Source organism: Clinocottus analis, unplaced genomic scaffold (genome assembly GCF_023055335.1).
Source record: "Clinocottus analis isolate CAN_PGR_092001 unplaced genomic scaffold, fCliAna1.0.p SCAF_10, whole genome shotgun sequence".
In the NCBI taxonomy this organism is placed as follows: Eukaryota; Metazoa; Chordata; class Actinopteri; order Perciformes; family Cottidae; genus Clinocottus; species Clinocottus analis.
This window is the reverse complement of record NW_027175821.1, coordinates 21,819,649-21,835,658: the sequence shown is the minus strand read 5'-3', so window position 1 is coordinate 21,835,658 and position 16,010 is coordinate 21,819,649. Positions and strand designations below refer to the sequence as shown.

The 16,010-nt window shown below is 43.6% G+C and overlaps 1 protein-coding gene across 1 annotated transcript; it reads left to right on the top strand.

Moving 5' to 3' along the window:
* The first annotated feature begins 1,189 nt into the window (after positions 1–1,189).
* Positions 1,190–15,509, top strand: atoh8 (atonal bHLH transcription factor 8). Its single transcript, XM_068595335.1, has 4 exons — positions 1,190–2,671; positions 4,505–4,660; positions 5,855–6,046; positions 15,006–15,509. The coding sequence occupies exons 1-4, from the start codon at positions 2,087–2,089 to the stop codon at positions 15,009–15,011; spliced, it is 939 nt and encodes a 312-aa protein (XP_068451436.1). The 5' UTR covers positions 1,190–2,086; the 3' UTR covers positions 15,012–15,509.
* Positions 15,510–16,010: the final 501 nt, after the last annotated feature.

The window sequence follows — 16,010 nt, the reverse complement described above, 5'->3', positions numbered from 1 at the left end:
TCCTTTTCTGTATCTAGCTCTTGGTACAACTTCCCAAATCTCCGGTTTGCAGACTCATCTTCAGACATGTCTGAATTTTCTGGTTCTTTGTGAATTCTGGTCACGATTACATCTTTGATTCCTTCTGCTGTCCCAGAGACAGCACGAGAATTAAAGTTTTGTTGAGTGACAGAGGAGTCAAAGTCACTGTTGTAACTAACTTCCTGCCAGGACATGGTGTTGGAGACCGGACCCTCAGTCCCTGAAGAGGCTGCTGGGAAGGTTTTGGGAAAAGCATCTGTATACCACCCACCTCTTCCATCCCCAGTGGAGACAAGTTCACCTTCACCTGAGGTTGCAGCAAATTCAGCAAGTTCATTAGCTGATCACAGAAGAGCATGTTACTGATTTTACATTATATCACTTGCTAACAATAACAATAAATCATGTACAAATGAATAAAATAAATATATAAGACTTTGCTCTTCTGCCAAACAGGAACAGATTTTTCTTTACTGAAGAAATAAAATCACAATAATCAGAGGTGGTCAAAACAGACTTTCATCCTGAAAGAATGAAGAGCATTTGGCACATGGAGCTTCATCCATGTCTCACTTGGAAGTGTTATCCAAACCGCTCCTCTTACATGCCACCAGGTGGTGCTGCTGAGGCCTTTCTGTAACTTTGAGTTGAGGTAAGGTCTTTTATTGGAAGTGAATAACATAATCTTTGCTAACGTGCAAAGAGACGCTCTGAAAGGGTCAAGACTCAGCTGCTCACCAGCAATATGTTCTAATACTCTCTCTCTCTCTCTCCCCTCCCTCTCTTTCTCTCTCTCCTCTCCCTCTCTCTCTCTCTCCCGTCCCTCCCTCTCTTGCTCGCTCTCCCCCCTCACTCTCTTCCTCTCTCCCCTCCCTCACTTACTCTCCCCCCCCCATCCCTCTCTCCCCTTTCCCCCCGTCCCTCTCTCCCCTTTCCCCCCGTCCCTCTCTCTCTCCCTCCCTCTCTCCCCCGTCTCTCTCCTCTCCCTCTCTCCCTCCCTCTCCTCCCCATCCCTCTCTCTCTCTTTTCCCTGTCCCTCCCTCTCTCTCCCCTGTCCCTCCCTCTCTCCTCTCCCTCCCTCCCTCTCTCCTCGCCCTCTCTCCCTCCCTCCCTCTGTGTGCATGTGTTAGTGTTTCAGGCTCCAGCCAGTCAGACGCCAGCAGACGAGCGTCTGCGTGCAGCGAGAGGACCGGGTTCATCTCAGAGGATCCAGCCGGTTGAAGGTTTACGGCGAGCGGCGGCAGCGTTTCTTCAGACTCCGGGATGGACCGGCATGAAGGGCACCAGATCCTCTTCCACGCTGACACCTGAACGGCTTTGAGGGGAGATGAACTTCTTCAGTGTGTTCTGCCCATAACAACTTCTCAAGTACGGATGAAGAGTAGAGAGTTTTAGAGCGGCTCGCTGTTCCAGAACTGCATGTATTGTTTCAGACTGCTGTTCCCATTATTGTGTCCAGCAGCTGTAGTGTGTGTCAGTGTGGTTATTCACAGCGCTGCTATGCAGACTGACTGGAGCCATGTGACCCGACTCTGAGGCAGGCCTGGACCCTCACACAGAAAGAACCCTTTAGAGCTGAGGAAAGTCTGGAAGCCAGGGAACAGCAGATGTTACACAGCTCTGTGTACTAATGCGGATCATTCAGGATGCTGCTATGCAGACAGAGTGGAGCCACAGCAACTCTGCTGGTGAAGTCGGAGTAGCTGAACGGCTGTGCAGCTTCTGTCAGCGCGGAGCAGCTTGAGTTACACTGTTGGCAGCTGAAGGTTGGGCAGGAAGGAAGCTTCAAGCTTTTCTGAACTCGTACCGGTTAAGTATGGGTACATTATGAGTTGGAAACGTTCACATAGACTTGGACCAAAAGTTGTGTCTGAAACACAAAGGTTTCTTTCACTGGATTTCAGTCATGAAGCCAATGCTGCCGGCAGGTGAAGAGTTTGAAAGATGACAGTGAAACAGTTTTGAAGGCTTTGCATTCCGTACATCTGCATTTTGCATAGTTGAAATTAGATTTGCCGCTCAAATTTCACTTCAACAGCTTGTTAGTTACACTAATTGTGTGAAAATGAAGAACCCTCATCCACTGAGTAACACCTGGAGTAGATCCATGACCAAAGAGCCAGTGCTGGTCTCTGTGCCAGACACCAACAAGAAGTTCAAGAGGAAGTCACGGGAGCCCAAAAGGCTTTACAGCGGCCCTGAGCCCGAGAGCGGCTCGGATGTGACCTCAGTAGAGGCTCCTCTACAGAGACAGCTCATGATGTCACAGGAGGGGATGGCCAGTACTACGCGGGTTCTGTCTGGACTACCAGAAGACACTGAGGTTTCAGATCAGAGCGGTGCCATAGACATGAGAATTGGCATCAACGTGCCTGCCATTACTTCCAAACTGGCCCAGTTACCCTCCTCTCCATTCTGTAATTCTGAGATCTCCCACTGGCCCACCGCCATATCCCAGCCTCTGTCCAACAGACTCAAACTGGGCCTCTGCTCCACTTTCCCTCTGTCCACATCATCCAGCAGCAGCCACAGCCATTCACCCAGCCAGCAGGCCTTCTCCCTGGAGCCCCACACCTCAGCGCTGCCTGTCCCGAGAGCCTCCCAGACCTCCCAGTGTCACCAGTATCTGGACCAGGACCAGTCACCTAAGGTGATGTGTGGAGTGTTTCTGAAGGAAGTAATACGGAGAAATATCCAAGTATTGGATTTAGTTAGAAAATTAATCAGCAACATTTTGATTTTAATTGATTAATAGTTTACACTTGACTTGTATGTGCATATATAGTCAATGTAATATCTTACAAAGCAAGACATTTAAAAACATCACCTCAATTGATAAGTAACCATTATATGAATTAGTAATGCAAACAACTGTCAGCAACACGTTTGTTATTGATATGTAGCTATAATTTAATGCATTTGTTGTGATCATTTGTAATGGGCAATACTCATCAGTGATTATTAATCAGTACTGTACAGTTCATTGATGCCAAATGAACAGCTTTTGAGTTAGTGTGGCAGGTTCTGTCCATCCTCCATGATGTGTCATTCTGTAGAAAGACTGCACATGAGAATGTAGACTGGCTGCAGGTCTAGGCCCAGGATATAATGTTGTTAGCATGGAAAATTATTGGAAGCCTGGTGTCGCCTACAGAAGAATTCAGTTGGACAACTTCTCTCGTTTTCGTCATTTATTTCCTCGATCACAGGTAAAGTAACGAGCCCTGCAGTTGCAAAAACAGGGAGTCGTCCAGTCAACCAGGTTGACCGTCTAACTACACCATGAACAGCCAGGGCGACTGTGGCTCAGTGGTGAGCTGGGTCGTCTTTCAATCAGAGGATCGGTGGTTCGATCCTCGGCTCCGCTAGCCCATGTCAATGTGTCCTTGAGCAAGACACTTAACCCTGAAATTGCTCCCGTAGCTGCGCCTACGGTGTATGAATGGCTGACTGTACTGATGGCACCTTGCATGGTGGCTCCTCCCATCAGTGTGTGAATAGGTGAATGATGTCTCGTAGTGTAAAAACGCTTTGAGTGGTCGGAAGACTAGCAAAGCGCTGTACAGGTCCATTTACGTTCAGCTCTTTAATACACGGTTTTCTGTCAACATATCATAAGCAAAGTAACATTTAATTGGCTCTAAACTGTCAAGAGGAGGAGAATCCTGTGTTCTCATCCTCACAGAAAGAGACGAGCAACGTCCAGTCTGCTTTTCTACTGTCAACATACTGATAAACAGGTGTGTGTGTGTGTGTGTGTGTGTGTTGAGTGCAGGCGTCTGACTAAAGTTCCCTTGAGAACAGACATTTCTAGACACAACTACAGCTGCATAGCTGTGTTGTACTGACCTCGCTAACCTAACCTGAACTTCACTAGACATGAATATGAAAAGCATCTACAGACATTTTAGATTCATATTATCAATGTGCTTTAGTTTGCTGGCTGTCATTCTGGTGACCCTTCCCTATGTCTAGCACAGCATTGGGATGGAGCAGTCCTTGTTTCCTGGATTCCATTATGAAACTCACTGTTGAACATCTGGCTCAACTCTGAACCCCCACAAGTCCTATTTTCTTCAGGTAAAAAATAAATAATCTTCCAGCCCAGTGAGGTTCCACATTTCCAACAAAATGACAAAACAATACAATGAACTGATAAACATACATTGTATTATACGTTGCTGGAGTTCGTACACTTAGTGAATTATTGTGAGGTGTTCATCAGGGTTCTGTTAGAAGGATTAACTGCTGCCTTTGAGGTCTAACAGGGGTTTCCTATGGGCATGGGTCAAGCCAGCAGGCTTTAAAACTATTCACTGATGAACTGGTGGGAAGCTTTTATTGTGAAAAAGGCATAGTAAATGTCCAGTGGAAAACCCCTATGAGGGTTACGAGCGAGTTCTGTTCCAGAGGACAGTTCAATAACATGCTGCTGTTGTTTAGTTCAGTGAAACAGAAAAAACAAATGTCCTTCTGCTTCCAGGAGTCTCCCAGGAAGCAAGCCGGGGGGAGCACTGATGGACCTGGCCGTCTCCCAGAGGTCAAAGTCATCCAGCAGACCAGGAGGCTTCTGGCCAATGCCCGAGAGAGAACCCGGGTCCACACCATCAGTGCTGCGTTTGAGGCCCTGAGGAAGCAGGTCAGACTCACGTTCTATCCTCACAACACAACACGCACGAAAGTTCAAGCACATTGTTCACATAAACGTTGTGCAGATTCACACATCTTTGGGCTTTGAGTGAATTTGTTTACGGTGGCGTCCATATGCAGCGGACAGGAAATAAAACAAGAAGAATTATGTCAGTCTGTAACTGAAGTGAATACAGGTTCATTTAGTCATTTAAAGCTTGGTATAATGTTCTTCTATCAAAACAGGATGGCATCATGCACAGCAAACAAGAGATTCTGTTTGATCAGATTTCAAAAGTAAGGTTGCACCAGTATACTGCTAGCTTAAAAGAGCATAAAGCCTCATACATCTTTAGCCACTATGCCACTGCATAATGTTTCTTCATTTAGATAAAACAACTTCTCAAACTGGCAATAAATAATGGAGTGGAAACACATTACTGAGCACACTGCGCTACTATTGAAGAACATGCGGCGGGAAAGAAAATGCTACGTAGTGCTAGTAAACTTGAAACTCGCTTGCCCGATTGAGCAAGTGCTAAAAATGTGATTGGGCACCTCGCTTCCTTCTCAGATCTTCTCAGAATTCTCCACAATATTGAGGTTGGTAAAGAAAAGGTTACAGCGTTGAAGCACAAGCTAGCATTCACATAATCCTGGAAACAGCCATTTAGTTGGGTGACATTGGAGGACAGGTGGAGCCTTCATGGTAGCCCCTACAATCAGCATGTGAAAGTTAGTTAGTTCTGATGGACAGGTGGTACCTTCATGGAGCTCCTCCATCAGTGGGAATGTTAGTCCTGATGGACAGGTGGTACCTTCATGTAGCTCCTCCATCAGTGGGAATGTTAGTCCTGATGGACAGGTGGTACCTTCATGGAGCTCCTCCATCAGTGGGAATGTTAGTCCTGATGGACAGGTGGTGCCTTCATGTAGCTCCTCCATCAGTGTGAATGTTAGTCCTGATGGACATGTGGTACCTTCATGTAGCTCCTCCATCAGTGTGAATTTTAGTCCTGATGGACAGGTGGCACCTTCGCCTCTCCCATCAGTGTGTGAAAGTGCTTTGAGTGGTCACAGGACTAGTAAAGCACTGTACAGGTCCATTTGCTATCATCCACTTGCTGCAAAAACGTCCACATCCAACATACTCTGTCGTTTGAAGAAACATACACAAATTGTAATCCCAACTTCCTCTCTCCAGGTGCCATGTTACTCTTATGGGCAGAAGCTTTCCAAGCTGGCAATATTACGTATAGCCTGCAACTACATCCTGTCTCTGGCTCAGTTGGCTGAGCTGGACTACAGTCCCGCCCACAGCAGTCTGGACTTCTCTGAGTGTGTGGAGCAGTGCACCAGGACCCTGCAGGCCGAGGGCCGGAGCAAGAAGAGGAAGGTGAGACACTCTAAAGCTACACAAAGAAACAAACCAAGTTTAGAATGACGTCTGACCAGATTCCACTTCCGGATTTAATTAGTTGTTACACCAACTTAACACATTGTCCATGTTTACCTGTTGTCTTGATACATATTAAATAATGTCCATCAGTCAGCACTTTCTTTTTACACTACTGTTTTGACTCATTATTACGTTCCAATCATTTTTACTTTAACGTCGTTTTGTTTGTCTGTTACTGTCAATGGACCTCTGGAAGCAGGAACTAGCTTCAAGGTTACATCACATTTCAGTTAGCTGACGCTTTTATCCAAAGCGACTTACATTTTTGCTCTATACACCATAGACACAGCAACGGGAAACAATTCAGGGTTAAGTGTCTTGCTCAAGGACACAACAACATGGATTAGCGGAGCCGGGATCGAACCACCGATTGGAAGACGGACATGCAAACCACTGAGCCACAGTTGCCCCCTAGGTTCAATATGTTTTCTTGCCTTTATTTGAGCTGCACATGGCCCAAACTATGATTTGACTCCTAGGTTTTATTTGAGAGCGTACATATGACATCTCCAGCAGACACAGCTCTCCTTTGACGGGTCACCTTAGAAGTGATGCAAAGCAATGTTTAGTTCCTGGAATAGTTCATGAAATGAAAATGAAGCTCAGTGTTCAGTCGCTCAGCTTGCTGGCATTTTTAATTGATGTAAACTTTAAATTTAGTTGTAAGGGCACATGTTGTATAAAAACGGAATTTCTATTTTATTTTGTATTAAGCAGGTTTACATTATATATAAATACTTTGACAGCAAGTACTGGAAAACTCAATCCATGGAGAAACACACACAGCCCGAATATACAACATATTGAAATGCAGTGAAACACTCTGAATGTGTCCCAGACAGACTGTCTGAGAAACAAAAAAACAGTTTTAAATATTGAATATTGAAGTGTTGTAGTACAAATACAAGTCTGAACCTGGAACTGAGCATGACACTTCCCCTAAACCGACATCTTAAATGATGAAAAAGGTTCCTATAAGGTTGATGAATCTATTGTAAATGTCAGAAAATTGAAGCGAGAAGACTGCAGAGAGAAAGATGACAGGAATGCTTGAGATCAATACACAAATATCACAATATCCACTGACATGCAGTCTGCAGGACTGGGGATTGACCCCCCTGGCCTGCTGGTTAAAGAACACGCTCTTCTTAACACATGCAGGTCATGGAGAAGTGGCAGTATTTCATTCAGACTTTGTTTAACCCATTAAAGTTGTTGACTCCACCCTCTGGTTTCAGGTGGGTATCCTATCAAGCACTGAGTATGTGCATGTAGTTTAATGTCAGTTTAATGTAACAAGAGCCTCCGACCAACAACACACATTAGCTTCCCTGCTAACATTACCTGTTCTCCAGCGTGGCCTGTTGGAGAAGCCCCCAAATGAACATTTAATGTGGAACAGTGCAGTGCTAGTGTCAGTTAGCAGGCTAGCTGCTGCTATAGCACATTAAGCTGCACATAAACGTGGCTCCAAATGTCCTGAGGGGCAATTAGATATGTTCCCTCATGTAAATCACAGTCTGATCCTGTAGTCTAGCTATGTTCCTTCTAGTTTTCAATTCAGTTTATTTTGTGTAGCCCAAAATCACAAATACTAAATTGTCCTCAGAGGGCTTTACAATATGAACACATGACATCCTGTCCCAGGACCTCACATGGGATCAGGAACAACTCCCCAAATAAAGACAGTAAAACCCTTTCACAGGGAAACAGGAAGAACCTTCATAGAGCAACAGAGGAGGATCCTCTCCAGGATGGACAGAAGCAACAGATGTCATGTGACCAGAATGAACACCGTAACAGAGTTACAGCACATGAATATGACAGAAATTATTCATATAATGAGTAGTATACACATGGACAACGATCCAGATAACCACAGTCCATGGAAACTTGAGGCGAGGAAGCACAGAGGCTCCCGGAAAGAAGTAGAATTAGTAATGTGCATTGAAAGACAATAATTTTTCCAGAAGGAAAGACAAAAGAGGAGAAAGGAGAAGAGAGAAAGAAGAAGAGGAGAGGAGGAGAGGAGGAGCTCAGTGTATCCTAAGATGCCCTCAGCAGTCTAGGCCTATAGCAGCATATCTAAAGGGGGGGGGGGGGGGGCCTTCTGACTGACTCACGGGGTGGATACCCTCATGAATCTAGAGGAGAGTTGTCTGACCCAACCTCTGAAAGAAAGCTTCCTGGATCAAAGATCGGGGTCTAAATATAAGCGCTGTCAAAGAGGAAAGTCTTAAGTCTACTCTTAAATAAGGTGACTGTGTCTGCCCCCCGGACTGAAAGTGGAAGCTTATTCCACAGAAGAGGAGCTTGATAACTGAAGGCTCGAGCCCCCAACCTACTTTTTAAGACTCTGGGAACCACAAGTAACCCTGCATTCAATGAACGTAACTCTCTAGTGGGTAGTATGGCACTATAGGCTCCTTACGATATAATGGTGCATTACCAGTTAAGGCTTTATGGGTGAGGAGCAGGATTTTAAATATAATTCTACATCTTACAGGAAGCCAGTGCAGAGCAGCTAATACAGGAGTAATGTGATCTGTTTCTAGTCCTCGTTAGTACACGAGCTGCAGCATTTTGTATCAAGTGGAGAGACCCAAGGGCCGTACCAGAGCAGCCCGATAATAAGGAGTTACAGTAATCTAGTCTTGAAGTAACAAATGCATGGATTAATGTTTCTGCATCATCAGGATGTGCCAGATTTTTTGAAATATTACATAGGTAAAAGGCTTGAAATTATATGGAAAAAGATTATATTTAAGTTCCCTCTCTGGCTTGTAAAATATAGAAAAATTATATTTATATATATATATATATATATATATATATATATATATATATATATGTATATATATGTATATATATATATACATATATATATATATATATATATATATATATATATATATATATATATATATATATATATATATATCTCCTTTTATTTGACTATGAACAGAACACAGAACACATTGTTAGAAAAAGGGATGCTCAATGTGATGTCACACACATTTAACACCCATGTGGTTCTTTAAAAGAATATGTTTATATTAGATATGAGTGAACAAACGTTCACATCCAGCCTCACACTACTGCAGGCATGCTGCTCTCTACACACCAACTCGCTGAGGGCTTTCTCCCTGCTTGCTGTCTGTGCACGTGTGTGCACGTGTGCGTGTGTGCGTGCACGCGTGTGTGTGTTTGTGTGTGCACGTGTGTTAGGGTTTGTGTGTGCATGTATGTGTGTGTTCTCAAAAGTTCCAGACACCAGATGTTTAGAGTGGAAGGGAAGTGGAGCTGGCGCCATGAAGGGCAGAGGGCAGCAAGAAGGCACGCGAACTGAAACCACACACACACACACACACACACACACACACACACACACACACACACACACACACACACACACACACACACTTGGCACATTCCCCAGCAGTGTCTCCAACACATTCCCCTACTCTGCCTCTCCAGGCCATCTGCTCCAACATACTTTGAAACAAGGAGGGGAAAAAACACAGTCATCATCAGCCTGTCAGACATCAGCAGCTGGTGGAAAGACAGGGGGGAGTGTGTGTGTGTGTGTGTGTGTGTGTGTGTGTGTGTGTGTGTGTGTGTGTGTTGGGGTGGGAGAGGGGCACACTTTTTTCATTTTCCTCAGAGCCGCTGAGTCTGTGTGCACAGTTAGCAGAAAGAAATGTTTTTACTTCTTCTGGGTTGGAGCTGTGCAGCACTTTAACTGGAACTCATTTCAGTCCGAAGAGTTTCTACTACTCACATTGTAGTGAGTCAAGAAATAAGTATATTTTGTACTTCATTAAAGATACTGTTTATGTGTGCTGACACATAACCTCATATTATTGTTGGCACATCTTTCTGCTCAAAATGAGTATGAAATGAAACGTGTCTGCTGTGAAGTCATCGCGGCGTAACTGAGGTTCACAACAACAAGTCTGTTACAGCTGTGGAGCGACAGACATGTTTTTAATGAATGAAAGGGTTTGAGTTGACTCCTCTGATCTCACTGAATGCTTCAGTGTGAACCTTGTGATTTTCTCATGCTGCGTTCACACCAGATGCAAAGCTAACTTTCACTGTGATTTCATTGCAATAAATGGATGAATGCTGACATAAACGTAAAAAGTCTGAAATCCTTTTTTGTTAGTTCTGTCCGCAAGACGACAAGCAAATCACTTTTTCTCACTGGATTGGATCAATCGGGGCTAAGCTTTGCTAACATTGTAGCATCTAGGCGTAGATAAGACAGCTTCGTAACTGTTTGTACCATGAGGATCATACACATACAGGGCTCTCAAGTGTCATGCATTGAGCGTGACTGTCACGCATTTCGGTCTTAAGTCCCGCCCTCCCTCCACACATCGTATTTCTCACGCTGAAAAAAAACTCCAGACTATTTAATGTGCCACAGCGCGCAAACATGATTTGGTCGCGCTGCCCTCACCACGGAGGAATCAAGCCCCCCACCCCCCCTTCATGAGGAGCCACTCATCAGCCAATCAAGAAAAAGAAATGGGCTACAGTCAATCAGAAAAACATATCTTTTGCATGTGTTGTATCTGGGTAAGATGTAATGACAGGCGGCACTGGAGCCGTCCGGCGGCGAGTATTTGTCGTCCCTCCTTCCCCCCTCCACTCCCCCCGTCGACGACGGCTCCAGGGGGATATAGTCATGCTTGCCTGCCTTCAAAACTTGAGAGCCCTGCACATATATTTATAGCAAAGTTGGAACAATTACACTGATTAATCGCATTATGCGCCAAATTCAATAATGAAGTAAAAACTAGTGTATTGCAGCTTTTATTTTAAAGTAATGTTATCAGAACAATATAACAGCACTCTGGAGCAACAACAAGCTAACATACATACATATATAGTTTATACATCTGTTTTCTTTAAGGTACTGTTCAGTAGTAAGGGTCCCTGTGAGGGACAAACCACTCCTCCTTTGGTCCATGTTCAGTAGTAAGGGTCCCTGTGAGGGACAAACCACTCCTTCTTTGGTCCATGTTCAGTAGTAAGGGTCCCTGTGAGGGACAAACCACTCCTTCTTTGGTCCATGTTCAGTAGTAAGGGTCCCTGTGAGGGACAAACCACTCCTTCTTTGGTCCATGTTCAGTAGTAAGGGTCCCTGTGAGGGACAAACCACTCCTCCTTTGGTCCATGTTCAGTAGTAAGGGTCCCTGTGAGGGACAAACCACTCCTTCTTTGGTCCATGTTCAGTCTGTTTCTTACCTTAAAGATGTTAAAGACCAGCAATTGATTCACTTTCTACAAAAGCAATAAGTGCTTTTCATGGTTTCAGTTCAGTTTTTCTTCCTGACTGTGTTTCTCTTTGTGAGGCGGACACAGCAATACTTTCATGTCAGGCTCAAGTCTGCAAGTCCTCAACGAGCTTGTTGGTGAGGCTACGGAAGCACACGCACGAACATAAACCACTTCAAAGTAAAAGCGCGTACATAAACCACTTCAAAGTAAAAGCAATGTTGTTGTATTGCATTTATTTATTTTTGATTGACCTTTTATGTATTTTTTCAACCAAACAAAATCATAAGTCTAGTGGGAGTTCTAACGTGAGGTCAAAGACTGTGCTGATGTGCTGTCCAACAAAAAGGAAACAAAACCTGAGACTCGCTTCTGCCTCTTCCTCTTATCCTAGCTGATCCTCATCAGATTACTATAAACAATTCCATTCATGTCAAAGGAATAACTTTACATCATACAAATACATTATATGACATAATTTGTAAATGAAACAAAATATATATGGCTATTATATAACAACATATGAACTGGAATATCATCTTGGGACAGATGATACTGTAGATAGACTGATATTCAGCGCATTCAGACATAATGAGGGTTGACTGTGGCTCAATGGTTAGTATGCCAGCCTTTCAATCAGAGGATCGGTGGTTTGATCCCCGGCTCCGCTAGTCCACGTCGTTGTGTCCTTGAGCAAGACACTTAACCCTGAATTGCTCCCCGTTGCTGTGACTACTGTGTATAGAGCAACGTGTCAGTCACTTTGGATAAGAGCTTCAGCGAAACGTGATGATTGAGACGCTTCATATTTTCTAATGGTGCAGCTTTGTGCTAAAATGTTCGGTCTACACGACCGTAGATCAGTGATTAGCTGATCAAAGCTGGCAAAGCAAAAAGTTGATAGATAGCCGTCGTCAGTCTCCAGAGCCCAGACATAAACCAGTGGCGCATGAAGTACACAAAAGCCATACTTGAGTCAGTAAAGTCAAGTAAAGATACTCTCACGGGAAGCTCGGAGAGTGGGGACCCAAATGCCCACGCAACTGTTCAAAGTCATTTATTTTAACAAACAACACTAATTAAACAGAGCCATGCAACTGAGAGGGCACGCGCAGGGGCACACAGTACAAACCGACAAGGAGACAAACAGGGTTTAAATACAAGGAGGTAACGAGAAACAGGTGGACACAATGAGGGCAGGGAATCCACAATCAGGAACCAGGTAGACACACAATCCCAATAACAGGGCAGGAAGTGCACAGACACAAGACTACAAAATAAAACTACAAAAAAGTACAAGTACATGCTGTGAATAAAACAGCTTGGGGTCAGAATTTGAAGAATTATGAAGTTTATTCTTTCAAGTGCTGTGGCACCATGACATATCAACTTTAGCTAGCCCGCTTGCTACACACTTGCATGCATCTCTAACTTCGACGCGGTTCAAATCGTAATGCTGTGCTCTTGCGCCTCCTGTCAATCCTATGGTGTGGTGGCTCGCTAATGTTAAGTCAGCTAACATTAGCCTAGTGTTGCAATGATTATAGCTAAAATGACTAAAACACATGATAAAAACACTCTCGGCTCATTAACTCACGAGTGATCTTTCTACTACACTAATTGTTTCATTTGATTTATGATAGCTAGCGAATGTTAGCCTAACATACACCATGTATAGCTAAATTAGAAGATCAGACACCTGCCCCCCCCTTGCCAAAGAAGTTGTTTCAGAGAAATGTATCAGAGTCAAAGTATCAGTTTTCTTTGCAAAATGTAGTGTATAAAAGACAACAGAAATAGAAATAGTAGATGACAGATATCCCAAAAAAACTACTTAAGTACAGTAATGAAGTATTTCTACTTTGTTACTATACACCACTGCATAAACCCAATCAAACATGATTGTAATGAAGTCCGAGTCCTGGCTGGGCCACTCAAGGACATTGGCAGAGGTCAGAGTCCCTCTCATGGCCACGTTGTCTCTGTGCTGAGGGTCATTGTCCTGTTGGAAAGGCAACCGTCTGCCCAGTCGGAGGTCTTAAGTTCTCTGGACCAGGACGTCATGAAGATGTGTACTTTGCTCTGTTTAGCTTGTCCTCCTCCCTCATCGGTGTCGGTGATCTATGAGTTCTCAGTGATTGTTGTCCTTCTGCAATCCTTTGAGTTTTTTTTAGCTCTGCAGGTAGTTATAGTTATTTATTCAGAACCTGAATCCATCTTCAATCCATCTATTCATAAAATTATAGATAAAAAAACAAGTATTTCTTTGCATACTTTTTGATTATTTGTGGATATTTCATATCTGTGTATGGTACAGTTCATTTAAGTGTATCATGTAGACCAGGGGCGGGCAAACCATTTGGCCCGGGGGCCACAATGACTTTTAAAATGTGACAGACGGGCTGGGTCGAGCATAGTAAAGCTGCATTCACACCAAACGCATTGTGAATGTTACTCGCGCCTAAAAGGGGCGTGGCTTATCTCTGTGGCTTATCTCCAAAAAACAGTCACCGTTTAAAGAAGCACTAGTTCTGCTTTATACTTGTTGTGTAACTTCCACATACATGGGAACATCAGACTCCACGGTGTCCGGGTTCATAATATTATCCGTAGGCCCACAACAGCGTCTGAATGACGCCGCTACCAGCGCTCCTTCAGGGGGACCGGCAGCAGTTTGATAGCAACGACAGGACGGCGGTGATGCCGGCGAAGCTTCTCAACTCTGACTGGCTGACGCCACGCGTCAAACACGCTATTTGCATCGTCCCGCTGAAAATGAGCTTTTTTGCAACCATTCATGTCCGTGCGTTGACTTTGCATGTAAGCTACTTACGCGTCACATTCACAACATTCTGGTGTGAACGCAGCGTTAGCATGCTTGGTGGAAAAGTGCCAGCTAATATTGTATTCTTTGAACTGCAACGGTTTATTAGCAAGTAAGATAACATACAGCCTTTGAATAAAAACATATTCATCAGTTGTGGTCCTCATGAAACACTCACACTCTGTGGACTTTTCTTTGGTCCACTCATTGTCACAGAAGGGCTCAATGCAGGAAGCGGCGTTACGGCAGTGTGACCTCTGACCTGCCTGCTGTGTTCTGCTGCAGGAGAGAAACACACAGCCTAGAAGAGCTGAGCAGGAAATGAGCGTTAAGAAACATCCATGCTGCTCTGTTGCTGACATCGTGCTTCAGGAAACTCTCGTGAGGAATAGAGAAGTGCTACAGCGGTCTTTACTATAACTTATAATTTTAAAAATAAAATATATTTATATTTTTTTAAATATTAGAATTATGATACTCGCCCGTGGGCGTAGTTTTCCCACCCCTGATGTAAAGTGATTACTGTGTGTATTTCTGTTCCCTGTAGATTTAAACATGACTAACTACTTCAGAATCAACAACATAGCCTTCAGCCACCAGAGTCGACAAAGTACACATACACTTCTGTCATTTCAGTTTCACTGAAAATATGTCTTCTGTAAGTGATATTTATATTGTGCATGCTGTATGACGTTATACTACCAATAATAAATATGATTAGAGGACCTTCTACCAAAGATACCACAGATCAAAGTAGTGATGCACTCATTCCTCTCTGTGTTCCAGGAGTGAGGCTGATGGTGCTGGACCAGTCCGACATGTTAGCCTTCGACAAAGCAACGAGGACGCCGAACACTGGGAGGACTAATGACCAGATGAGGCTCAGAGGACAGCTGAGGAAGTGGATACACGAAGGAGTGAAGGATGGACCTTGTTTTCACCACCATTAGTAACTGGTATCGATACTTGACTTAAATTGTGGAGTTCTGTACATAAAAGCCAAGAAACAACTGAGTAAAAGACCGATGCACAGGGACTCCACTGTGCACACAGCCAATACCATACTCACTCCATTCTGCATTGGATCACTGTTGCCTTACTTATGTATTTAAGAATGTATTTCCTGGTAATAGTCACTATTGAGCTGCTAAGATGAGCATGAAGGACAACACATTTCAACAGTCACTGCAGTTCAAGCAGCTTATTCATTAAGCTGCGTTAATACTAGATGTGTTATAGTTTATAATCCTGTTATATTTCAAAATATGTCAATGTGTATTCAATACAAATAAAAACAATTTTAACATTAACCATTGTGATTCTTCACAGACACTATGCCAATACAACAGAACTACTATACATTACATTTCTCTGTATGATTTACATGATTTATGAGTAGAAATTGAATATAATTTAAAACCATGTTTTTATTCAAATATAATCACCTGAACCTAAGAAGGGTTTTATTAGCATATATGTACATAAGGAGTGGGTCCCTTGTTTCTACAGTAGCCCAGAAGGGACAAAACCAACACTAGCTCTCGAGCGGGCGTCGGCAACCTGCGGCTCTAGAGCCGCATGCGGCTCTTTAGCGCCGCCCTTGTGGCTCCCTGGAACTTTTTCAAAAATGTATAAAAATGGAAAAAGATGGGGGGAAATATATATATTTTTTGTTTTAATAGGGTTCTGTAGGAGGACAAACACTCTTAATGTTTTACAATGCTGTAAAAAAGTGTAGAAAATATAAAACGAACATTTGTGAAGATTTGTGCCTGCGACACACGTTTGTTT